A 27621-nucleotide genomic window follows, 5' to 3' on the forward strand; every position below is an offset into this window, starting at 1 on the left:
TCTTTCTTTCTTTCTTTCTTTCTTTCTTTCCCGGCTTTCTTTCTTTCTTTCTTTCTTTCTTTCTTTCTTTCTTTCTTTCTTTCTTTCTTTCTTTCTTTCTTTTTCTTTCTTTCTTTCTTTCTTTCTTTTTTCTTTTTTTTTTTTTTTTTTTTTTTTTTTTCTTTCTTTCTTTTTTTTTTTTTTTTCTTTCTTTCTTTCTTTCTTTCTTTCTTTTCGTTCTTTTTTCCTTGCGGCTCTCCCGGGGCGGCTCTTTCTTTCGACTTCTCTTTTGTATTTGTCGCTCTTTCTGATACGTCACCGTTTGACTGTTTGTTTACATGAAATACTGCCCTCATGCGATTGGTTGTTATGAAAAATGCTAAGGACGCTGGAACTGCTGGTGCTGGAAAGTTGAGTTTGATTTTGCTTTCCAGATTTTTCTGTCGATTGCATCATTTAGAATCAGGTATTGTTGATTGGTACTAATAAACTGGGTAAGGGGCTATTTGAGTGTTTATTTGTGCATATTTAGCGTGAGTGATAATTGATAACGACTTAAATAAGTGAAGCCGATGATGACGAACATTGACTGTTGACGATGTCATACATTGCAAAACTGCTGAATTTTGATCTTGGTGTTATAATATTTAATATTCATGTATTCAGTGTATGTTAGCTCGAGATACTCTAGCTAAAATACAGGTTTACATTTACTATCTTACATTATCTTGCTGTATTTCAGCTAGAGCGCCATATGTAGCGCTTCCGGGTTTTTTTTTAGAACAATACTGACATTACGACTTGCGTAAAAGACGAAGAAGAAATTTGCCTCCACACATTAACGTTTACAATCAACTGAACACAAAGCTTTTGTGAGGACTAGTGAGTGGATAAGAAATTGACAGCGGAGGGCGAACGACATGCCGATTTTTAGTTGTCAATCATGAATTGCCGCAACGTTTTAGTATTTTACTGCATGCATGGCATTCCGCAAGCCACAAATTATGCCGTATTTTTCCAAAGATCATCTCATATGAAGTAAGCTGAATGCGATCTGTACTTTTGACTTGTAACATTCCGATCGCTTTTGATCACCTATTATCGGTGAATTTGCTTGAAAACATGTGAGTTCATGTTGTGTAAACATTATTAGCATGGACACAAAGGAAATTACGATGCAATACAATGCAATTTGAATGCGCAGCAGATCTATAGTATAGAAATAATGTGGCCCGGTTTTATGCAGAATTAGACCATGTCCATACTTGGCAGTGGGGTTTGACCCCACCCTTTTTATTTTACCCCCACCCTTTTTATTGAGGCACCCTTTATATTGAAAATTCCTGACCCCCACCACTTTTTACTGAGGCACCCTTTATAAAATGAGCGTTTATTGTGTTTCGACAGTATTTTTTTGTGGGACATGAGAGTACCTCGGACCTATCGAATTGCATTCTGAATACGAAGCATGTCTTTTTTCATTTTTCATTTTCATTTTCATTTTTTGAAAATCACAATATAAGGCCAAGTAAAAAATTAAACATGTTTCACGTCCCCTCCCGCTTCCTTTTTTGAGGTTTCTTCAATTTTATTTTTTGAAATTCAGTCATGACTTCTCAAAAATATGTCTAGGAAGTAGAGATGCTTTCTATAGCCTTGCAATATACAAGAAACACTTTTATAAGGTTCTGTGATAGTTAGAGGGGGCCTATCTCTCAGAACAAGAAATAAAAAGAAGCCTCCTCCTTTTTTCCAGGCATTATTCATGGTTATTGTATACGCTAAAATCAGCTCTAATTATGGGTATTCACACCAATTTTGCGATAAAAAGCCCCCTCTTCCTCCTTTTTTTCAAAAACCCGGATGTGAAACATGTTTTTTATTTTACTTGGCCTAATACAAATTTTATGACAAATTATAAAAATTTGATATTTGTCAAATTTTTGATATATAACAGTCCTCGAAGTAAATTATATAAATTTAATGATATATTCTTAAAGTGTATGTAGCAGGGAGGAAAAGCCGACGGTCAATTGACAATTTTGACCTTTCATATTGAAGATATGGATTTTTTTCCCAAAAAGATTGAATTGTCATTTTTGATAACTCCATTAAAGTACACAGAACCTCTTTATTAAATGTCGAATGAAATGTACACGTGTCCCTATCATCTCTTAAGGGATCCAAAATGGCGTTTATTAACGTTTCGACAGTATTTTTTGTGGGACATGAGAGCACCTCAGACCTATCGAATTGCATTCTGAATACTGAAGCATGTCTTTCTGATATCAAATAATTTTCATTTTTTTTAAACAATTTAATACACATTTTATGACAAATTATAAAAATGTTGATATTTTTCAAATTTTTGATATATCAGTCCTCAAAGTAAATTATATAAATCTAATGATATATTCTTAAAGTGTATGTAGCAGGAGGAAAAGCCGACGGTCAATTGAAAATTTTGACCTTTCATATTGAAGATATGGATTTTTTCCAAAAAGACCTAATTTTTTTGGTGTTTTGGGAAAAAAAATCCATATCTTCAATACTGAAAGGTCAAAATTTTCAATTGATCGTCGGCTTTTCATCCCACCTACATACACTTTAAGTATAAATCATCAGATTTATAAAGTTTACTTCAAGTACTGTTAAATATCAAAATATCAATTTTTAATGATTTGCCATAAAATGTGTATTAAATTGCTAATTTCAAAAATCTAAATTATTTGATATCAGAATGACATTCTTCGTATTCAGAATGCAATTCGATATGTCTGATGTGCTCTGATGTCCCAAAATAAATACTGTCCAAACGTTCATACCCCAGCCCTTAAGGGGCCGACCATAATTTTCGCCATTTTCACTTACGTACAAAGCGTACGTATAATAAAGAGGGATGGAGGGGGTAAAAATCCTGGGCATGTGTACCGGTAGGCCTATGTAAGAAAAATGGCGATTTGTTTGAGCAATAAAAAAATGAAAGTGAAAAATTGTGGTATTTTCCAATATTTTATTCATAAAGTTATAACTAATTGACCTAAAATTGTTCAATTCGTTTTAACAATTTCTATAACATGCAAACAATGATTTTCTCTTTAATTTTGAGTCTAATATGCACAGTGGTCCTATTTTACATTATGCTTTATACTAAGGGTGTGAGTGAGTCCCGAGAATTCAGGAAATTCCCGACCCGGGTACCCGAAATTTAAAAAATCATATTTTCATGAAAACAAAAGCCATCAATATAGTGCACTGGAAACCAGGGGGACATCCCTGGCACGTTTGGTGTATATTCTTGCAATCAAACTGTGGGTTTCATGTCTTTTGTCCCGACAGTGACAATCCACACTAGAGCCTTTGCTGCCATTGATCCAAAAGTATTTACACCAAACGTGCCAGGGATGTCCACTAGGGTGCATCAAACGCCCCTCAATTTGGTTAATTTCAATAGATCATTCTGTCCCTAGTCTTAAAATGTGCCAATGATCATAAAAATAAGCTGTGCAAAATTTGAAGTGAATCAGAAGTTGTCTAGTGGGGCCTCCGATAGCCTAAAGTTATTGCATTGGGTCTATGTATAAAAGTTCGTTGACCCCTGTACAATTTCAATGAGAAGCTAGCCGATGTTTTTAAATGCCCGCTAAATCCAAACCGTTTGGTCTCAGCAGATGTAATTACATGAGCTGATAGTATGAATGATCCTCTTCGAGATAATATTGAAAAAGGCCCATAATTATAAATAACAGTGCGTTCAGGACGGTGTCACACAACCCTTTTTTGCCGCATTTGAGATGAAAACAAGAAAACAAAAACACCCGTCTTTACTTGTTTTCTTGGTCACGCATGCGTACAGACCGTTTATGTGAGTGCCCCTACCCCAGGACTATCAGCTTGTGTAATTTCAGCTTGTGAGACCAATCGGTTTGCATGTAGCGGATATTTTAAAAGTTCGCAGTAGCTTGTAATTGAAATTACACAGGGGTCAACGAACTTTAATGCATAGATCCAATGCAATAACTTTAGGCTCTCGGAGGCCCCACTAGACAATTTCAGATTTCCTTCAAATTTTGCACAGCTTACTTTTATGATCATTGGCACATTTTAAGACTGGGGACAACAAATTCTGTGACATGAGGGGCGTCTGATGCACCCTAATGTCCACTATATTTGATGTGATCCCGGGGGTTCTTAACCCTTTGAACCCTGGCCTACCTACCACGTAGTCCCGTACATCCAACCCTGAGCTTCCTAATGCACTTGAAAATCGCCTCAGCATTTTGCCCGTCACGCCAAAAGAAAAGGTCTCCGACCCCTGAACCCCGGTCTCCCAGATAGCCAAAGTAGGCCTATTCCGATGTAAACAAAAGATATCGCAATTGATGTTACGTGAGCCATATGTAAAAAAAAAATCTTAAAAAAAAAAAAAAAAACTTTGGAGAACCACTGGACCTACCGTATTGTCTGTAATAAACACTCCCCCTCTGATAAACGCCCCCCTCCAATTTTTCAATGAAAAATTGACAAAAATGCAAACATTTCCATGCCATATACTATTATACTTTGAGGACCCCGGTAATAAGCGACAAAACCTACTAAGACTCAAACTTCCATCCATTTCATTGCCTAATTATGGTAGAATTTCACCAGATTATTGCTTGATGATGTACTTACAGGTGTAAATTTGTTGTATTTACCACAAAAATATCATTAACACGATGTTCTGTGGGCGCCGCCAATTATTAGGTACTTCCTCCTTTCCACACGTCATGAGCACCATCAGGAAAAACCCGATTTTAAAGTTGTTGTTTTTTCACTTTTTTCAATTCATTTCAAATAAAAGGGCCCTTTTGGAAAAATACAACGCCTCAGGCTCTGGGGCGTTTATTACACACAATACGGTAGGTCCAGTCGAAAAAAACTTTTTTACGTTTAGTGATTTTCCTAAACGGATACTGCATTTTACGGTCAGTTAAACGTGTAAACGTAGACACCCTTACTTTGCTACAGTAACTGTATGGCCTATATAAATTTACAAATCACATTTTCTAAAGTAGTTTTGTAATTTTTTGGTGACACTAGATCTATGGCTATCTCAAAAAGGGGCAACAAATTGAATTACACTAGTTCAATTTTATTGTTGAACGTAAATTACTTACAATTGATTGTCAGGAGTCGGGGAAATGCATGTAACTTTGGCTCTGTGCATGTAGAATTTTGCCTGTGCATGCAAAATTTTGTGTTATTCAGCCCATTTTGAGGAAAAAATCAGTGTTGTGCATGTAAATTTTATTTTCTAAATCAAACCCTGTCAGGAGTGTAACATGTTTTGAGACGCTCATATCTTGGTACACTAAATATTTAGACAATAGTTTGAGAGTCGTCACTCGTCATGTCCCCAGTTTCCACCTTTGGCTAAGCACCTGGTTGTTGTACTGATCATTTTTCACAGGTACGGTACTAAATATTTAACTTAGTTAACTTTGAATTAATTTTTTCATCATCAGAATTCACCGCAAGGTGTGAGCAAGAAGTCCATCATGCCTACCATAGTTGAAATCACTGATAACCAGCCACTGGCAGACTCCTTATCTGGACAGTCACCAGTAAATACAGATAACCAGAACTCCAATGTAACGGAGCAGACAGGCCTGTGTAAAACTGATGGACATCATCTAAATGAAGACAAAACAACTGAAGTTGAGTGTGAAAAAATTACAGAAAATGTTGCGTTGTTAGAAATAACTGACATCAAGCAATCACTGTCCAACAAAAACATGCAGGACAATACACCAAGGGAAGACAGTGGAGGAGTAGAACAAAAGATGAATAATGATAAAGAAAATGAGAATGTTGATGCATGTAAACAAGATGGGAACGGTAACCATGACAATGGGAACCATGACAAGGCCAAGAATAAGGAGGAAGATTTAGATAAGTATCCAAGGTTAGTAGAACCTTCTTTCCAGAGAGGTAGAGTATTACAGAGTGCTGACTTTGTCATATAATTTGTTGGTGGCTCATGGATGTAACTTTTAATATACCCTATATTGCACTATGCGCCCAGCAAACTTTTGATTCAAATTGAATGGTTGTTTGCATTGTTTTGTGTGTGTAAATATGTTGTGTCAAAAGCACTGCATGAGCAAATGGCATGCACAAGCAGAAAGACACATACCATAAACGACAAACCAATGTGATGATGGATTTAGACCCTAACATAACATTATGTTAGCCTGCGGAACTCAGTCTTCAATGATAGCCAGTCATGGTCGTTATATGACTATCATTTGAAACATGAGTTCTTATGATACATCCTCTGAAGAGTAGTTTCAGACAATATAGCTTGGGATTATTGCATGGTGCAGAGGTTATCTTTTGAATCATGACCACTGTAGCATCAAGGACACTCGCATGAATTGAAGGACTTGTCACTCTGCACAAAAGAATGTCAAAGGTCATGTGTTCTCCACTCCTCGTAATATGTGTCTTACGAACAACGGCTGGCATTAGCTCGAGATACTCTAGCTAAAATACAGGTTTACATTTACTATCTTACATTATCTTGCTGTATTTCAGCTAGAGCTCCAAACGACAAGCTTCCGGGTTTTTTTGGAGAACAATACTGTTATGTAAGATGAAGAAGAAACCCGCCTCGGAGCCCGCCCTACTCATTATTTCATTGTACTTATTGCAATTCGCCCCACACATTACGTAATCAACACAAAGCTTTTGTGAGGATTAGTGAGTGGATAAGAAATTGACAGCGGAGGATACGAAGGACACGCCGATTGCTAGTTGTCAATCATGAATTGCCGCAACGTTTTAATATTTTACTGCATGGTATTCCGCAAGCACCAAGACAAATTATGCCGTATTTTTCCCAAGATCATCTCATATGAAGTAAGCTGAATGCGATCTGTACTTTTGTAACATTCCGATCGCTTTTGATCACCTATTATCGGCGAATTTGCTTGAAAACACGTGAGTTCATGTTGTGTAAACATAATTAGCATAGACACAAATGAAATTACGATGCAATACAATGCAATTTGAATGCGCAGCAGATCTATAGAAATAACGTTGCCCGGTTTTATGCAGAATTAGACCCTGTCTGGCTGGCATTATGAATAGCACAAGTTTGAGTCAGTAATTTTGGGTACTATGTACCTGCTGAAGTGCTATTTTTTGTGATTTCATCCATTTTTATAAAGTGTCTTAAAGCAGATTTTTTCACCATGCCGTTCTCCAATATTTGATTTTTTTGGTAATTATGCTTGCATTGTAGGATAAATGCCAAATTCCTTCGTGACCACTGCAAGAAGCACAAACTCTACCTTACACCAGAACTTAATGACGTGCTGTATCTACATTATAAAGGTAGGCAAAGTGTTAGTAATTGATGGTAAAGATCACAAACTAATAAAAATAAATTGTCATGCCCTTCAGGGTTCGAATTCGTTTAAAAATTTTGTGTAGCAGTTTTTGGCTAATTCATCATAATCAGGATACTTCCTTATATACTAAAGCACTAAAAAAAGCGCTATACAAATGCAAAATTGGGTAGCAGTTCAAAATGTGCAGCAAACTGCTATGCGATAATGCGATACAGCCGAATTTGCCTAGCATATCATTGCAAGGTTTTATAACAAGTAGGAATTCAGAATTCTCAGCTCTGTGCTATGGTTCGTAGACTAGAGTGTTTAGTGACATTTTCTCTGAAGTGAACGGAATAATCGGATTGAAAGCAGTGGCATAGCTAGAGTTGTGGTGCCCAGGGCAAAGGATACATAATGGCGCCCCTGCCCGACTATTGAATCAATTTGCCGCAGAGCTCATGAAAATTTGCACAAATAGGACCTTCCTGTAATTAATTGTGTTATAATGAAGTTAAATATTGGTCTTAAATTGGTCTTTAAAATGATTTTGCCCTGAAATGTTTGACCTTCATCGCTTGGAGGGGGCGCAGATGTTGGGGTGGCGTCTGATGTTGATGGCTTCCCTTACACCACGGTTAAACCAGTTGGAGTCCTGATCATGCAAGCACTTTAACATCCTTCCACGCGATGGTGGTGTGTTTCGCGGCTTGAGCGTGTTGAGTGACTGGCGAGGAGGCATTGAACATCATTGCTCATGATCGTGTCGTATAATTATGTAATTACTACAATTCGGTAGTGAAGTTTTTAACTCCACCTTATCATGTACTTTATCCAACAGGTTTTATCAAGATTGAGAACCTTGAGAAATACACCGGTCTAAGGGCCCTCTACTTGGAATGCAACGGTTTGAATCGTATAGAAAATCTTGAGCACCAGACTGAACTACGCTGTTTATATTTACAGCAGAATCTATTGGACCATATTGCCAACTTGCAAACACTACAGAAGTTAGATACACTTAATTTGTGTCACAATAGGATTGTCAAGATTGAAAATATTGGTAAGATTAAATCAAGGGTTGCATGAGGATAAGAAAGTAAGGACCGTTGATGTCTCTCTCTCTCTCTCTCTCTCTGGGTCAGATGGCGCAGGATTGCGCTGCTGTGGTCTTCCCAAGAGTACGCCATCTACTTCTATCAAAAGCCAAACGTGTTGCACCATACATTCCATGTGATGAAACGTTCTTCACATGATTTGTCCAAGATGTTGATGGACGTCCCCTTCCACTTGATGTCAGCTATAGGATTAAAAAAATTTATATATTGGCCACACACAATATCGATATAAATCAATTTTTCTCCCAATTTTACTCATCTTTTACATTCATCCAAACTTCTACATCTGCTACAATCAGTTCATCCCTCAGTTTTTTTCATTTATTGCTGGCATTTTGAAAATCTTTCTCCCTGGAACCCCAGCAGTAAGATATCATCACATGACCTAGGGCAATTGCTCAATTTAAGTCCCTTTTTCCAGATTTTTTGATGCTTCTCTTTCATTATCAAATTATCTTGAGAAAGTGATATTGGCGATATCGATATTATTGGATAGTCGAGTCGACTTACTGATTATATAGATATATCAACGGTCTTTACAAGAAAGCCACATCTTCAGTATAGCTACCAGGTGATACGCACAATATAGAATACAGAAATTGTCATTAAATGTTTATAGGGCAGCTATTGCAGATAGTGTCTTCTTGTACATGTTAGGCAACTTGCAATCAGGGCTGTCAACTTTTTGGAATTGGCGTGAGACCGTGAGAAAGTGACCCAATGCGTGAGACTCACGGCCAATGCGTGAGAGTTGACAGCCCTGCTTGCAAGCATTGCAGAAGTCAATAGGCAGTGTTGTAGTCGAGTCCTCGCCATCCGAGTCCGAGTCCGAGTCCTTGGTGTCCGAGTCCAAGTCCGAGTCCGAGTCCCTGCCAATTTCTGATGTCCGAGTCCGAGTCCGAGTCCTCAATGTTCGAGTCCGAGTCCGAGTCCGAGTCCTTATGTATCAAATTCAAGCCCCGGGGTTTTCACTAATACTTTATCAACATATAGCCTATACTTAACCAGAATTTTAGTTCTATATTATTTTCTTGTAAATACATAATTTGCTAGTCCCATCTAGCATCCCTAGTATTGTTTTGCTGTTCAATAATTATTATGCGGAGCCCGGGGAGGGGTTAAATTTGCTTATCTCTTCTCAGCCTGCCAAAAATCGCTTGCCCCCCCCCCCCGGCCTGCCAAAAATATTTGCACCCCCTTTGCACATGCCATTTTTTGGGGATCCCAATTTACAAACTTTTAATGGTTTAGATAATTATGTTGAGAGCGCAGCGAGCAGGGAAATTTGCATTATGTAAGTGTTTCCGTACTGTTTTCTAAGTCTTTTTAGAGCGTTTTATTTGAAAGCTTGCAAAAAATTGCTTCCACCCTCCCTTTTGATCGGTCAAAAAAATTTTACCCTTAGGTAGCATACCTTGGACACAGAGTATAATCACAGACTAACAGTAACTTTGGCTTGTGTTTTAGAGAAGCAAAAGATGCACTATTACAATCAAAATATGACGTCACTATACCAAACCCAAACCCAAATATGTTGGATATTGCTGTAGGCCTATGCAGTATTATTCCGGGGATGGGAGTCACTCACATGTAATGTAAAGGTGGTACGGGTATATGCATCATGCTCCAGTTCATTGAGCTTAACACTCTGACAATTGTAGCTCTTTTAATTAGCTCAAATTTGGAAACATTTTGAATTTGTTAGCTCCAAAGCCTATAATTTGGCCCAATTTTAGATCACAGACCTCCACAAAAATGTTAACATTTCAGTTCATCAAGCCCCTATTTTGCCCCCAAATCAGTTCTTTTAGTTCCCAAAGTTCGGCGCCGCACACCCCTACCAAAATTTAACATGAGTGCCCCAGAGTATTAATATTATTCATGTATAGGCCTACATTCTAGACTTGCGTCTAACAAAGCAGTCATGTCAAAACAAACGAATATGATTAAAATCCATTTAACCAATTAAAGATATAACTGAAAGCAATCTTGCTTTTTGGTTGTGCTTATTTTCAAACTGAATTGATTTGCATGTTAATTTGTAACTGCTTAAATTAATTACATGATGTGATCATTGATCAAGCATATGGAAGTTTATAATGAACGGAAATAAAATACCTAAAAAGACCTTATTTTGCCGGACTCGAGGAGGACTCGAAGCCGAGTCCCCGAGTCCTTGGGGTCCGAGTCCGAGTCCGAGTCCAAGTCCTTAGCTTCCGAGTCCAAGTCCGAGTCCGAGTCCTTGAAAAAGGACTCGAGTCCCGACTCGAGTCCCAGTCCGAGTCCCGAGTCCTCCAACACTGTCAATAGGTTCAAGCAAAATAACTCTACACTAGTCCAGGGTCAGAATTTGTTTCACAGTGCGAGAATCAATTTTGATTCTTGCAGAATAAATTTGCGGGAACGCAAAACAACTTTTGTATAAAGGACAAACGTTTGCGGGAATCAACTTTGATTCAGGCAAATCTGTTTACGAGAATCTTTGCGAGAATCGATTCTCTGATTCACGCCAAAATTCTGACCCTGTAGTCCTGCCTGCTGCCTAATTACATCACCCCAGGTCGACTGTTGTAATGGTGTGGCACTTGCGAGTACGCAGCTTAAGCCTTGTTATTCATAGGCTTAAGATTTTCCCGGCTGATTTCATCTGTTTGTAAGTAAGCAAAGAGAAGAAACACAGTTCAAGGAAATATTCCCAAGCCACCTTCACAAGGAAACTACAATGTCGTGCTCCTCATAAAAGGGTGAAATGAGGCTCCGAAAGTGACATCACTGGTGTTCTAGCTACCAATGAATAACTTCTCAGAATAAATGGAGGGGCTAGAAAGCCCCATCTGCAATATTTTGGAATGTGTATAATATGTGATCGTACAGCTTGAATAAGCCGTAAATTCCCTTAATTGTATTTTGAGTTACAGTGTAAAATGTGTACAAAGGTTGTATGCATTGGTAACTTAAGCTGGCGCGACATCTGCCTCATTTTGATAGTCACAACACCAATCAATAATCCTATTATTGAAAAGGATAATAAGCTTCTACCTTAGATGGCAATAGAATTTTTAATAGCTCTGGTCTTTGTTTGCTTTGGCTAAATCCTGTTCAAGTGGTGGGTTACCAGGCATTGTATTTTGTATAGGTATGTATAACCAACAATTAACAATGAGAGAACTTTCTTGAACCTTGTTGACTTGATATGACCGGCAATCACGACTGTTTGATATTTATTGCCAGCAATGTGGAAAAAGAGACACAAGTAGAAACAAAAAAGCTACCATTTTGTTGAAGGAGCAAAGTTCAACAAACCATAAGTCCATAACCCTGCTATTGGATATCGTTTGAAGTCAAATAATATACCATTTTAAAGCTTATGATGTATATTTTCTAAATACGAAATAAAACAATTTTGACTGGGGAGGAATTTACGGCTCATTCGCCGTGACAGGTCACATATTAGATACAGAAATTGTCCATAGAGCAGCTATTGCAATCCCAACATGCTCATTTTTGATGTTTTCTTTACAGCTTGTCTTCCCAAGCTCAACACCTTGCAGATATCCCACAATTGCCTTACCAATGCAGAAGACATTGAAGAGTTAGAACAGTGTAGCTACTTGAGTGTCCTTGATATATCGCACAACAGGATTGAAGATGCAAACTTTGTTGATGTACTGGCTAAGATGGCACAACTGGTAAGACACACATTGAAGGATCATTTAAACACCCCAGAAAAAGAAAGTGCACACTTATTTGAGTCAGGAATGTAAGTTTTCTGGGTTTTTTACGGATTTCTGTTTTTTTTGTTTTTTTCATCATAAAAAGAGCAAAAACAATTTAGGGGTTGATACCCTCATAAGCCTATTCTCTGATCCCTAGCGTTCGCTAAAAATATAGTGCTCCGATCAAGCGTAGAGAACATCAACTCTTTACAATGAGCATGATGAGGGGGTTGTGCTAATGTGCTGCAAACAATAGGTGTTTTGCAAAAGGCAGCTATATACATGTACTACATTCTACTGCACATACGATAAATGTCTATTCTCAACACATATAAATCAATAAATCACTTCTTTCGTCATATCTGGCTAACTTGATCAAGGAAAACTTACTATAATAGCAAACATGGGCGTCAATCCTGGGGGGGGGGGGAGGGGATGTGCCCCCACCTTTCGGCAAAATGACACATTTTTTGTTCTTTTCAGCCATTTTTGAATAATTTTAGTTGGGTTCAAGCTGGATTGGCGCTAATGACTATGTTCAATATTCTTTTCTGTTAAAAAGTTAAATGTTTGTTTTACATTTTCAGGGAGTGTTAAATGTAATGGGCAACCCTGTGGTGAAGAAGATTCAGAATTACAGAAAGACACTCATCATCAAATTGGTAAGAATACTAGTGATGTTGTCGACTTAACGCGGCTGTGTACTCTAGCCATTGTTTCTTTCTCAAAATTGAGTTTTTATGATATGTTTGTACCTTGTTATGTTTTTTTATAAATACAAGGAATGAAAATCCAGATTTGTAAACTCCAACTGCAATATTTTAAGGATTTTATTTCACTATTCCACTCGTGTTTGAAATTGAAAAGGAAAGAAAATCTTTGTTGTACCAGCAAGGTACACGCGCAACAACTCATCGCGTTGCGTATCGCGCAATTTGTTAACAAGACAAATACGCGACGATACGCGACGCTTATCTGCATGCGTGGCGCATCTTATGGAAACACCACGGAAGCACTGATTTCACAAAAACCTAGTGGTCAAATGGCTCCGTTTTAGCTGATAAAATGTGGGGTTTTTCAAGTTCTTTCCCCGATTTAAATATCAAGTTATGAATGGATTTCGCTCAAACTTTTCAAGGGGCTGTGGATTTACCCGATGTTCACGTAATATAAGGTACAAAACGAAAACTGTCGATTCTCCTGTGAGATTCGATGAAAGTGCAAAATGTGACCACTTTAAACTTCAACGGCCATTATTTCAATGTTCATTTTCTCGGTAAAATGACGATTTAGGTACACGATAACTCATTAAATACAGCATCTATAGGTAAGCAAATATGATCATCGTAAAAAGCATGATCGACTCAAGAAACGGTTTTCTCATTTTTTATATTTTGGTCTATTTCCGATTTTGGGCATCATTTTGTGCAAATAGGCGTTTTTGAATTTTAAAAGTTCATTTTGATGCCTTATATGGTCAATATCTCAAAAAATAAGGCCAATATCAAAAAATAAAAAACCGCTTTTGGAATGGAGCCTCAAGATTGAGCTAAAAACAAAATAAAATATTTTGGACAGAGTGTTTTTTGTTATGATGTACCTAACAAATATTGCCAAAAACTCACTTTTTGTGATTTTCTTCAAAATTGTTGTTTTTACCCCAAATCTGTATTTATATTAAGATTTATTGATGTCTTGCCTTCATAAAAATGTATACTTTTATATGTTTTATGCGAATAATTACAAAGTTATTGCACTTTTACGCCAGGCGTGTCTGAGAGTACACAGCCACCTTAAGGGAAGAGGTATGAACGTTTGGACAGTATTTATTGTGGGACATTAGCACATCAGACATATCGAATTGCATTCTGAATACGAAGAATGTCCTGATATCAAATAATTTTGATTTTTTGAAATTCGCAATGTAGTACACATTTTATGGCAAATGATTAAAATTGATATTTTTGATATTTAACAGTACTCAAGTAAACTTTATAAATCTGATGATTTATACTTAAAGTGTATGTAGGTGGGATGAAAAGCCGACGATCAATTGAAAATTTTGACCTTCAGTATTGAAGATATGGATTTTTTTCCCCAAAACACCGAAAAAAAATTAGGTCTTTGGGGGAAAAAAATCCATATCTTCAATATGAAAGGTCAGAATTTTCAATTGATCGTCAGCTTTTCCTCCCAGCTACATACACTTTAAGAATATATCATTAAATTTATAAAATTTACTTTGAGGACTGTTATATCAAAAATGTGAAAAATATCAAATTTAATAATTTGTCATAAAATTTGTATTATATCGTGAATTTCATAAAATGAAAATTATTTGATATCAGAAAGACATTCTTCGTATTCAGAATGCAATTCGATAAGTCTGATGTGCTTTCATGTCCCACAAAAAATGCTGTCGAAACGCTCAAAACGCTCATTCCAGTTCCCTTAAAAGTAAAAATTACCATAAAAAAACTCAGGCTGTGCATTATAATATAATATTAGTAATAACTGTCAGTGTTTCTGTCAATTTTAAGCTGAAATAATAAGGTTAAGTGAAAGAAACTCCTGGCTATTTTGGCCATTAACTTGGAGTTCTTTGGAGGACTTAATGTTGTAATACATGTACATCTTTATCGACAAACACAATATATTTGGCTGATTCCATTTGGGTGTAAGTGTGCAAACATTAATAATTAATTTTTAGTGGATTGATGTAATTTGTTGTTGTCGTTGTTGTTGTTGTTGTTGTATAGAGGGAAACCTTTTTGCGAGATATGCAAGTCTTTTTGTGTTCAGTGTGGTAAATAAGCAAAAATGACCACGGGCCATTTGGGCCCTTGTTCTTGAATCTTTAGGGGCCCTCACAAACTTTTGCGGGCCCGAATAAATTGAGAGTGGAAAATAAACACATTTTTTGAAAAAATCAGCATTTAAAATGAATCTCCATTATGTATTAATGTAGTATGGACGATGTCTTGGAAGATTTTTTGTATTTTCAGTCCCGTTTTTCAGTAAGCTTAAATTTATTTATTTATTTACTTATTTTTTTCATAGGCCAGTCACTCTGGCCCCCGGGCCCGCCTTATTTACCACGCTGTTTGTGTTTCTTAGTATTGTTGTTTGTTCATTGCTGAAAACCTTTAATATATTCTCAAATTATGAGATTAATTTGTCAAGTCAATGCATGTTATGTACATAACTTTGATTTGTTTAAATTGGTAAGAAAAATAAATCAATTATATTTTTATTCTAGAAACACTTGACATTCCTTGACGACAGACCTGTGTTCCCAAGAGAAAGGGCGACTACTGAAGCTTGGTAAGTTGAGCTTTATCTGGTCTATGCTTATTGAGTTGAATTTCAAGAGTTCAGATGCAAAATCAATATATCGACTTTTCTCACTTTGAAATATGGGTCACTCCATATGAAATCAAGGAGTCGCCCACCTGACCCCCCTCAGATTTGCTTTATATTTTAGTCATATGTTGTACCTGTAAAATATTAAAACCTGCAAATTTGAGGTCTGTATCTCTTACGGATTTTTTGTGGCAGCCATTTAAAGTTGGAGTAGGGGGGTCTAAATTTGGACCCAAAAGTTGCCCTTTAAATAAATTTCATCTTTGGGAGGCTGTGCCTTCTTTATAAAAAGAGAGAGAGGTCTGAAACTTTGTGTACACACTAACTGCATGCCCAATTTGTCAAAAAATAAAAAATAAAAATTTCTGTAATTGCGTGTTGTGTCACGGGGTCATTAAATATATGCAAGAAAAATGTAATGTTTTGTAAACTGGCAAGTTTAGCCCCCTAAATTCACATTTTTGTCAGATTAATAATTTTTGTTGTCACTGATGCTATATATAGGATAAATACAATGCATATCCAAAAAATTGAGGTCACAACTCATTTACATTTTGAACAGCGCCCTCACGAAGATGAAATTTATTGCAAATTCAACATTTTCAGGGGCCCAAAGTCGATGTGGTCCACCTTCAAAATTTATAAAACATCACTTTTATATAACTACTAGTCTTAAATTACAACTTTGCTAAGTCCCAGTAATTGTATAGGTTGACTTCATATAAAATGACAAGCCCAAAGTTGACCATTTTCTTATGATTGCTTGTAGTGCAAATGTGCGAATTAGGAAGGCTTGAAAGTCAAATTGGCCCCAATATTGAAAATAAAATGGAAATAAAAGTAAATGGGGCCAATAACTACGCATCTAGTCATTTATTTCCAATATTGTGGCCATTTTGACCCCGGGGGGGCCACTGGTCATTGACAAGGGGGTATCATGCGTGGCCATGGAGTTTCAAAAAGCACCCTAAACAAGTATGTGCAACGACTGAAAATACACCCCTAAATAAGTATAACAAGTGTAATATCCTACCCTAAACAAGTATTTGCGGTTTTTTTACCCCTTAGCAAGTAAAATATATAGGCCTATTTTCGACACCCTAAGTAAGTAATACTACTTGAAGCTCCATTTTCATTGATTTCGTTAATAGGCCTAATAGTAACTCAGAATGGCTCTGCTACCAGGGCAGAATATGGCTATTTTAAAATTACAAAATAAACGTTACATTATTTTAAGCAGATTTATAGTATTAAATGAAAAGAAAATTTACAAAACTCAAAGAAAAAACAAGAATGAAGAAAAGAAAATAGAGAAAAAGAAGTCAAGAAATGTTTTTATAGTCTATCATTTTTGTAGGCCCTATTAAAGTTTCGACAATTTATTCTCCATCCTCCAAATATTATTATAGACCTGCAAATCATGTTTCAAAGTGAGACAAAAATCATAAAATAGTGGTCAGATTTTTTTATGACCTAGGCCTTATTGCGAAAAGATGAAAAGTGCATATTAATAATTTATTTTAAAAGCTTAAAATGACAACAATTAAGGCCTACTTCTGGAAGGAATCGGATGAATAATAGTGGTATTATTTCATAAGTTGAATAAAGTATTAGGATGAAAATAAGTCGGTAAATAGCGACTGAGATACATGGTGCTCAATCAGTTCAGCCAAGACTTGCAGGATTCGTGTATGACTGCAGAATTTGATACCAATCCAAAAACGTATTTTAATTCTGCACCATATCCATCTTACCTTTTAATATTCATTTGATGTTTTCACATTTTATTCAAAAGTTTAAAATTTGTTTTTTCTCAAGATCACTTATTGTGACAAAATTCTGACAAAAATCTGATGCTTTTGACGATAATAACATGCATGTTTTTATTTATTTATTTTGTGGATAATAGGTCACAGGTCAAGTCAATCAATCCTCTTCCATAGATATTTGTGGTTAAATAATTGTATACAACATGAAAATTAGCTTGAAAATCTTTATTTTTATCTATAATACAAGATAACAGTAAAAATATTTTAAAATGAAATGAGAAACTTTGGACTTTATAAAGGAGAACTGAAACTCTTAAAATCAGAGTACATACACGTGCTGTGCATGTACAATGTACATTGTACATGTACTGCATGTGTACATCACCATTGAATGTTGTAGGGTTGTGTAGCATTGAATGGGTTAATGGAAAAATATTAACAGGGCCAGCTGGGCGAAGTCGGCAATCTTTATGGACTTAAAGAAGAGACTAAACAGAGAACTACACAGTCAAGTCTAGAGATAAACATGAAGGACATGAAACTTATGAAGGACTGGAGTCTGGACGGACCCTAAATACGTAAATCTGTTGTGAAAAAGATACCCTTTTTCTCTAATTTCCATGTTTTTGACACCCTATTCACTATACGTACGTACAGTGCCTGATCGTGAAAAAAGACCCTTTTTACGTGATTTTTTGGCCACGCATGATACCCCCTTGTCATTGACCAGTGGCCCCCCCGGGATTTTGACTTTTAAACCTTCCGAATTCGGCACATTTGCAGTACATGCAATCATAAGAAAATGGTCAACTTTGGGCTTGTCGTTTTATATGAAGTCAATCTATAAAATTACTGGGGTTGAGCAAAGTTGCAATTTAAGACTAGTAGTCATATAAAAGTGATGTTTTATAAATTTTGAAGGTTGACCACATCGACTTTGGGCCCCCTGAAAATGGTGAATTTGCATTAATTTTCATCTTCGCGAGGGCGCTGTTGGAAATGTAAATAAATGGTCACCTCAATGTCTTGGATATGCATTGTATTTGTCCTATATATCGCATCAGTGACAACAAAAACAATTAATCTGACAAAAATGTGAATTTAGGGGGCTAAACTTGCCAGTATACACACATTACATTTTTTTTGCATATATTTAATGACCCTGTGACACAACGCGCAATTACAGACATTTTTTTTTTACTTGTTGACAAATTGGACATGCAATTAGTGTGTATACAAGGTTTCAGACCTCTCTCTCTCTTTTTATTAGGAAGGCACAGCCTCCCAAAGATGAAATTTATTCAAAGGGTAACTTTTGGGTCCAAATTTAGATCCCCCCAACTCCAACTGTAAATGGCTACCATAGAAAATCTGTACATATTGAAAATGAAATGGAAATAAAAGTAAATAGGGCCAATAACTACTCATCTAATCATTTATTTTTAATATTGTGGCCATTTTGACTTTCAAGCCTTCCGAATTCGGCACATTTGCACTACATGCAATCATAAGAAAATGGTCAACTTTGGGCTTGTCATTTTATATGAAGTCAACCTATACAATTACTGGGACTTAGCAAAGTTGTTATTTAAGACTAGTAGTTATATAAAAGTGATGTTTTATAAATTTTGAAGGTGGACCACATCGACTTTGAGCCCCCTGAAAATGTTGAATTTGCAATAAATTTCATCTTCGTGAGGGCGCTGTTCGAAATGTAAATGAGTTGTGACCTCAATTTTTTGGATATGCATTGTATTTATCCTATATATAGCATCAGTGACAACAAAAAATAATTAATCGGACCAAAAATGTGAATTTAGGGGCTAAACTTGCCAGTTTACAAAACATTACATTTTTCTTGCATATTTAATGACCCCGTGACACAACGCTTAATTACAGAATTTTTTATTTTTTATTTTTTGACAAATTGGGCATGCAGTTAGTGTGAATACAAAGTTTCAGACCTCTCTTTCTTTTTATAAAGAAGGCACAGACTCCCAAAGATGAAATTTATTTAAAGGGCAACTTTTGGGTCCAAATTTAGACCCCCCTATTCCAACTTTAAATGGCTGCCACAGAAAATCCGTAAGAGCTACAGACCTCAAATTTGCAGGTTTTTAATATTTTTACAGGTACAACATATGACTAAAATATAAAGCAAATCTGAGAGGGTCCGGTGGGGCGACTCCTTGATTTCATATGGAATGACCCATATAGGCAAATATAAACTGGTCAAATCTTACTATAGGCAAATGATGTATGTTTGTGGGTATGAAGATCGAAAGGTTCCGTCAGTTTGGGTCCAAATGTCGCCAAATTCACATGGGAGATCAAGGATTAGGCGGGGAATGCATTGCCCTTTATTTGGTTGAAAACGGTCAATCATTGGCTGCAAGAACAGTAAAAAAGTGAGTTTTTCGATCAAAAATATAGTGTCTGTTTGTTTACAGTTTATGCCAACCAAAGCGTCCACATGTCTAGCAGAAAGCGTGCTGTTGTTAGCCCGCAGCGTACACGGCGCTAGCGCCACTTGACTCGCACACACGGGTGCGCATAGCCAACTAAACTTGCTTACGGGTCATGGTTTATGGTATGCGGGATGGGATAACGGGACTACAAAGACTACACAATATCTTAAGGGTATGGGAGGAAGGAAGAAAGCAAAAATAATTAAGAATTTAGAGAGAAAGAAAGAACGGAAGAAAGAATGAAAGAAAGAAAGAGCGAGCGAGCCAGGGTAAAGAAGAAATAAACTAACTAACCCTAGCAAGCTAGCAGTGTGTAAGGCAGTGCGAGAAACTTAAGTTTAGCAACTATTTTAAACTGTTGCGATTTGGTAGTTCACAGCATTTTGTGAATGGTAGTGAACATTTGCAAAAATTGCAGTGTTCATTTCATAGCGAGTGTGTAGAAGAATTCAAATATCACAGATATACCTTTGTAGGTCCTGTGGTTCTTGAGTTATGTTGTTAAGAGGGCTGAAACAACAACACTTTTTGTAACACGTACATAAGTCATTATCAACAATTCAAGCATGTTTTCAAAGTATATGATTTGTTGAATGAACTTTTGCAAAACATCAAAGTGTATTTTTCAATAATATATTGATATAAATAATGAAAATTGATTAATATTAAAAGGGCATTTCGTGATTCACAGCCTCATCCCCCCACTTTTCTTTAAAAAAGTTGAGATTTTTATATCACTGGAATACTCTGGCTACATAATGTTTATGTACAAAATATTTCTTGCAGATTAATTCGTTTAGCAAAGATATCATGAAATTTGAATTTCGTTCTGGTGCATCAGAACGAAATTACAACGTATTGTCTATGGAGCAGTGTAATACACATAATCATGCATAACTCGCATAAACGCATAAAATCGGAATCAACTGAAATTTTGGGAATATGCTTTTTTCGTGGATACTGAAAAATGTCATAAAAAGAGGATGCTAGGATCACGAAATACTCCTTTAATGTATGAGGATAAGAAATAAATGATGTAAGTCCAAGAAATACGATTTGAAATTACTAACATTTACTTGCAATTTGTAGGGCCAAAGGAGGTAGAGAAGCAGAGAAAGCAGAAAGGGAACGTTGGATTAACAAAGAACGTGCCAAGATTCAGGCTAGTGTGGATGGTAAGAAGATAATTTGATTAAACATGGATGTTGATGATTAAACAAGAAGATGATTTGTTTATATTGCACAACATGGGAAAATTGAATGGTTTAAACTGGGCTCTACTTTTGTGAGACAGTAAAGTGCAGTTGAAGTTGATTTTTGAGCTACTTGCGACCGACCAAGAGTTAAAACAAAGTATGTACATATATTCTAGCAAGCAAATATGCTGCTACTTGGCTCTTTTTACATAATAGCTAGGAATGGAATACCAGACTAATGTGTGGAGGTCACTTCAAATCATCTCAAAGTGATTTGGGAATACAGAGAACACTCCTGAACTGTGTGCCTTGGTGATGATTTTAAGTGTTTCCACTTGAGATGGGTCTGGTATCTATTCCTAGCTATTTTGTAAATTATGATATGTAATAAACTAAGGCCAAGTAAAAAAATAAACAAGTTTAGCGCCCCGCCTCCTCCTTTTTGGAGATTTTTCAAATTTATTTTTATTTTGTAATTTTTTATTTATAACTTGAAATTTTGTACACAGCCTTGCAAATGTATAAAACACATTGCAGAAGAGTTTTGTGATCACAGGAGGGGCCTACCTTCCAAAACAACAAAATAAAAAGTGCCTCCTCCTCATTTTCGGATATCATTCACAACGCCGAATACACAAAATAAGGCGTTAAATATGGGTATTCAGAGCAGTTTCAGTAAAAATTAAAAAAGCCCTCCTCCTTCCCTTTTTTCAAAACACCAGGACGCTAAACATGTTTTTATTTTTACTTGGCCTAATCAGGGGCTCTGTAAGAAAAGCAACTTACCAGGCCTTTGGTTAAATTAATGGATTTTGTTTTGCATCTGATAGTAGTGACTTTTTATGTTTTGTTTTGATGTTTTGATATTATTTTGTTTATATTTAGCATTGTGGGATGTGAGAAAGAAGGCTGAAGCTGCCAGGAAAGAAAGAGAACTCAGAGAAAATGGACAAGTAAGTGTAATAAAAATCCCTTTAAAAAGGGATGTGCCGGGACATGGTTGTTCACAAAGAGTAACTTTTTATAAAAAAGTCAAAATAATTTGAAGTGCAAGGATTGCAATTCCATCTATCCTTTTGTTTACCGCAAGTTCATTTTGAGTAATAATGTCAGTGCCTTTTCGCGGTTACGCTGCAAGCATACCAACAAATTATTGCCTTTGTACACGTGTGTATGCTCTATGTGATTAACTTTATGCTCGAGATAATAATGTCACTACTGAATCAATGCATGCGAGCATATATGAAAATTAGTGGGTTTTTTGCTGTGTGTTTTTTTGTTTAGCACCCTACCCGCTTCTTTTTTTTTTAGGGATTCTAAATTTTGTTTTCTTTATTACAGGTGTAACTATTTTTATAAAAATGTTTCAGAAGTTAACATATTGGCAATGGATTTACCACACTGTAATTTTAAAAGAGGTTTTATGTCAATCAACCACTCATAAACATTAGGTTTCACTACCTGAAGAGAATTGATCAAAAATTGAGTTCCCTACTTTGGATGGTATCTATCAATGAGTTGACCAGATCACCAGGCTGTCATTACCTTGTCTGCTATTTAGTGTCCAGGAAGTGAGTTTTGCCTGAGGCAATTTGTGGTTAAATGTTGATCCCTTACTACAAGAGTTATTACCGTCGATTTGGTTGAAAAAGGAGGTGAGACATGATCAATTCCGTTCATCAGGCAGTGAAACCTAATGATGTATATTTCAAGAGCCACTCCTCTTCAGATTACACAAGTGATAGCGATATAATGGCCAATTTTGCATTGTAATGGGTCGCCAAACACTAAACATGTCTTTTTTTTACTTGGCATAATTTCTTATATTAATTGTGTTTTTATTTATTAGGTTGAAGAAGATGAAGATGTAGAAGTCAATTCACCCATCTCTCCTGCAGAGGATGAAGATCAGTTCACATTTGCTGTGGATAAAGGTGTGCAAGATGAGTCAGTGAATGATGCAAAGACAAAAGAAACCGGAATGCTGATACAGGAAGTTGTTTCAGGTATTGTCAATAAGGCAGAACCAAAGAGTACCGACTGTGTGTGTCACTTATGGAGGGCAAATATGTGTACCTCCCAATGAGGTAGAACCAAAGAGTACCGACTCTGCCATGTTTGTATGTCACTTATGGAGGACAAATAGTGTACCTCCCAATGAGGTAGAACCAAAGACTACCGACTCTGCCATATTTGTGTGTCACTCATGGAGGGCAAATAGTGTACCTCTTAATGAGGTAGAACCAAAGAGTACCAACTCTGCCATATTTGAGTGTCACTCATGGAGGGCAAATGAGGTAGACCAAAGAGTACCAACTCTGCCATGTTTTTGTGTCACTCATGGTGGGCAAATAGTGTAGTTCTTGAGATTTTCAATATACTCCAGGTGAACTTTCAAAATGAGTGGTTGCTTGCGTTCTGCATATAACACATTGTGCCAAAAATGTGCGGTGCGACAAAACAATATGGCAGTGTTACACATGGGGCAGGGAATTTTTGAGTCAGTACTCTTTAGGTATAATCTTTTTGGATATTTTATAAATAATAAAGAGTCAGAACTAGGATGTAAACAAAGGTTGGATTGGGACAGCCAGAGGTTAGTACCCAACAGTGGCATAGCCAGGGGGGTAGACGGAAGGCGTTGGTGAATAAAAAATTGGGTTAACAATAGACTATTTTTTACCCAGGGTGACAGGAAAAGGGGAGAATTGTAAAAAAATGATGAAAAATGATGAATTCAATTGAATTATACATATCAATTTTGTGTTTTTATGTTGGTACCGCCTATTATCCTCAACAAATCACAACGTCCGTCGGCAAAAAATATTTCCGTCCGTACATTTACAAGTTGTCCCCCCCCCCCCCGGTTCTGAAATCCTGGCTACGCCACAGGTACCCTACTCTTTTTGAAACTGACTGCAAGATGTAGATGGGACTGGCGGCTTAATGTCCCCTCCAAAGGACGGAATAATCTCATGCTTCATTTACCAAATTCTAAATGCACCATGGGGAGAATGGAATTCGGAATTTAATGTTCAGATTTTGAGCCATTCCCCTTGCTCATTGAGTATTAGCTGTCCCAGTATATTAGAGTTGCAAGTTTAACATCATCACAACTAATGGCACAAAGTTAGATGAGGTGGAAGCCTTCAAATATCTCGGAGCATGGATACTTTGACAAAACCTGAAAGGCAGCAGCTTAGAGCATACAACAAACAGTCTAAACAAGATCTGGCAGTTTGCTCTACCAAAGAAATTCAAACTGCAGGCCTTCAGTGCAAAACTGGAGTGTGAGTTTACTGTTTACATATGGGAAGCCTGGACCATGACTCCTAAACTATCTAAAGAGCTTGATGCTTTGGGCAGTGTACAGCATCCATTGGAAACAGCACATAAGCAACAAGAAGCTTTACAAGGCCTTTACAAAGTAAGTATGCAAGTTTGAAATGACTCATAGAATGCATTACATTTCTTTCCTCAGACTGTGTAGCTGATACAAGTTCATCAGATATCAAGATGGTAACAGAGTTGGTTGAAGATGATGCCATTGAGACCATTGACTTGGGTAACACTGAAGAGAAAATAAATATTGATGTAAGTATAACAGTTGATTAATATTAAAGGCACATGCTCTGATCCTCAGGTTCATCTGCACATCGTCCCCACTTTACAACGTACCGTAAACGTTTGCCTAATGGCGCACCTGGGCTCCTTTATCTTGGGGTAAATTTCATGTACAAATAGAGAACCCCCGCCTCTAAAAATCCTAACAAGAATTAAGGGTATGTGCCCTTATTTACTGGTGGGATTTTTATAGGAGGGCGATTTTAGTTTGTGTCTAAAATTTCAGTTATGTCAAGGGGGCCCATAGCGCCATTAGGCGAACGTAAGGAAAGCCCATATTTTTCTCACTGACCCTGTGAAATAGGGCTGAAAGATGTATGTTTGGAATAGTGGGTTAGCCCATTTGATTTTTTTCAGTTTTTAGTGTGGCGTTGGAATGCACATTTTTGCCCCTCTCATTAACAAATATACCAGCATGAAACTGCGTAGATGGAGGACCAGAGTCAAGGTCATTCAACCATTTTAATGTGACCATCATCCTTTAAGGAAAAAAGTTGTTTGTAACACACTAAATTAAGTTAAATATATCATGCCAAAGTCTATGAGAGAAATGTACTGGATGGAGAATATAGAAATTTGATAAAAGAAATATAGAGTAGAAAAGCAGCTCAGTTTAGAACATGACAAGATCAGAGGATATAATACTACTGGTCCTGTGTCACAACCGGGGTACCTTTGTGTTACATAGTAAAAAAATGAAATGTTTCAAACACCTTTTTACCTACACATCTCATTTGAAGTGGTTCATCCTCCTCAGCATTTTGACACCTTTTTTTTTTATGGAAATTGGTTAAAAAATGAAAGAGTGCGGGCAAAAACAATCACAAAGTAGGTGGGATTTAACCCCACCTCTTTTTTCCACATGTACAATCATTCTGAGCAAGTATTAGTCTTTTAAGTGATCTTCTGTATTTATTCACTTGGTTTAGATGTCTGGGAGTTCATTTAGACATTTTTTACTAGATTCAAATTTTTAATGGGGGTTTTAGATCAAATTTACGATACGAATCCCTCCTCCTAATCCTCCTAATCCTCAACCACCCTTGGCACATTTCATGCCAAACGTCATAAGAAAATAATTAAAAGTTATTTTAAAACAGGATAAAACATGAGTAATATAGAATAAATTAGCCTCAATTTAAGAACTAATTGAATATTCTAAGTGAAGGAATACTCAAGCGCCACTGCTTTGAAGTCCAAGCTGCACATCAAAATGTAACAAAACCACCTTTTTGGGTACCCCAGTATATGACACAGGATCTACTGCATTTTTGATAACATGTATCATTGGGATTATCTTGCAGGACTTGCCTGACCTTGAAGACATTGATGTGAATGAAGAGTATGGTGATAATAATGACATGTGGGCTACTTCATCACTACAGGTATGGCACACATTGGACTATTTGAAATATTTTCTCAAAATATCAACAGCTATCTTAAGAAATACTGGATCAATACTAGGCGTGTTTGTAATCATTTTAATGCATTTTTCATGCTGATTCCAAATATGGTCATGAAAATTTACATTTCTGAAATTTTTGAATTTAAAATTTTTTTTTTAAACTTGTCGTCTGCAGTCGACATCTGCGTGAAGAGAGTTACTCTCCAGCACAAGGGGTGTTGATTTCAAATGGAGTCACCCGTTTAGAAAACCCCATTTGAAATCTACACCCCTGTATGTTAAGCAGTCAAGTTAGCTCAATCGATAAGGCGTTCGACTATGGTGCGAAAGGTTGCGGGTTCGAACCCTGGTGGTGCCTGAAATACGCCTCGTGGAAAAATTGAGTTAGCTTGAAATTCCCTGGACAAGGAACTTACTGCTAATTTGTCTCGTTGTAACCCGTACGAAACTCAGGGAGCTGATCCTGGTTGCGATGGTTATTTGTGGAATGTCTAGGGTATGCGCTCTTGAAGCAGCAAAGTCCCTGAATTGTTGTTTAATGGTTTATGGAATGATATGGGCCGTAGTGGTCAGCGACAACCTGTAAAGTGTGCGCTTTTTTTTTTGTGTGTGTGTGGAAAGTTAAGGCCATGTCTTCCATGGGGGGGGGTCTTCCATAGGGGATTTCAACTTTTCTAACAGGAATTAGATTAGGGGATACCCTTCCTGACAGTGACATTATGCCTTTAAACAGGTAGCCGTCTGACCAATTCTCCACAGAAGAACTGACAATACACCTGTTACTTTGATGACAGACAGAACAGAATTTACATGGATAAGTTTTAACTTTGACTAATTCCCCAAGGAACTTGAACCAAAAGTGGGGCTTTCACTTTAAGGAAATGTTTTCACCAAACACTGTTTTCCCCATAGTCTTATGCTAGACACTTTTGAAATGACTAGCCTATAATGCAACGCTTGGGTGACAGAAAGCGAAAACTAAACGCAAAACCCAATTAACATATTTGTGCCCATCCACCACAAACTGGTCGTAAAGTCGGCATTTTCCATTTTGAGATAAATCAAAAACAGTATATGGATTTCTATGTAAAATATATTAGGAATTTGACCTTTGATGAACCATAACTTCACTTTCAGATGTCCGATGAAGCTGGTTGAGGTGTCATTTTAAAGCTGAAAGAGAATTCTTTCAAAATCTGCAATAAACAGAAAATGACCTAGAGCCGACTTTACTACCACTTTGTGGTGGATGGTCACATTTAGGTGGCGGCCTTCTTAGATTTTGGGTTAAGGATTTCAACAAATTTAAAAGGTACACAGCGAAACATGTCTTATGAGGGAAACAAATTAATAGGGCATACACACTTGGGTTGGAATTGTGCTTCATATCAGAGCAAGACATTACTGGGCCAATTCGGACTTGTAGCAATTGCAGTGCCTGGATGTCCGCTCCGGTCTATGGTATTGTCAGGAGAGAGAGGATTAATTTAAGATCTCATCACATTATTTTGAGATGAGAAGCCGTTTATCCTACTCCCCCATTCCAGAAAAATCTTTTTGGATTAAAAAAATATTATCCTGTTTTGTCCAATGAAACATAGCTAAAT

At 36.7% G+C, this 27621-nt stretch overlaps 1 protein-coding gene across 1 annotated transcript in view; it reads left to right on the forward strand.

Moving 5' to 3' along the window:
- Positions 1 to 354: 354 nt before the first annotated feature.
- The window catches only part of LOC140139837 (dynein axonemal assembly factor 1-like), a 30852-nt gene continuing 3585 nt past the window's right edge, over positions 355 to 27621 (forward strand). Inside the window, exons 1-12 of the mRNA XM_072161584.1 lie at positions 355 to 445; positions 5487 to 5926; positions 7268 to 7359; positions 8197 to 8418; positions 11996 to 12162; positions 12777 to 12851; positions 15449 to 15513; positions 20879 to 20964; positions 21871 to 21938; positions 22835 to 22991; positions 24467 to 24579; positions 25914 to 25994. Coding sequence (XP_072017685.1) covers positions 5520 to 5926; positions 7268 to 7359; positions 8197 to 8418; positions 11996 to 12162; positions 12777 to 12851; positions 15449 to 15513; positions 20879 to 20964; positions 21871 to 21938; positions 22835 to 22991; positions 24467 to 24579; positions 25914 to 25994 — 1533 coding nt within the window. The 5' untranslated portion in view covers positions 355 to 445; positions 5487 to 5519. The remainder of the gene's footprint in view (positions 446 to 5486; positions 5927 to 7267; positions 7360 to 8196; positions 8419 to 11995; positions 12163 to 12776; positions 12852 to 15448; positions 15514 to 20878; positions 20965 to 21870; positions 21939 to 22834; positions 22992 to 24466; positions 24580 to 25913; positions 25995 to 27621) is intronic.

This window comes from Amphiura filiformis, chromosome 18, assembly GCF_039555335.1.
Source record: "Amphiura filiformis chromosome 18, Afil_fr2py, whole genome shotgun sequence".
NCBI classification, from domain to species: Eukaryota; Metazoa; Echinodermata; class Ophiuroidea; order Amphilepidida; family Amphiuridae; genus Amphiura; species Amphiura filiformis.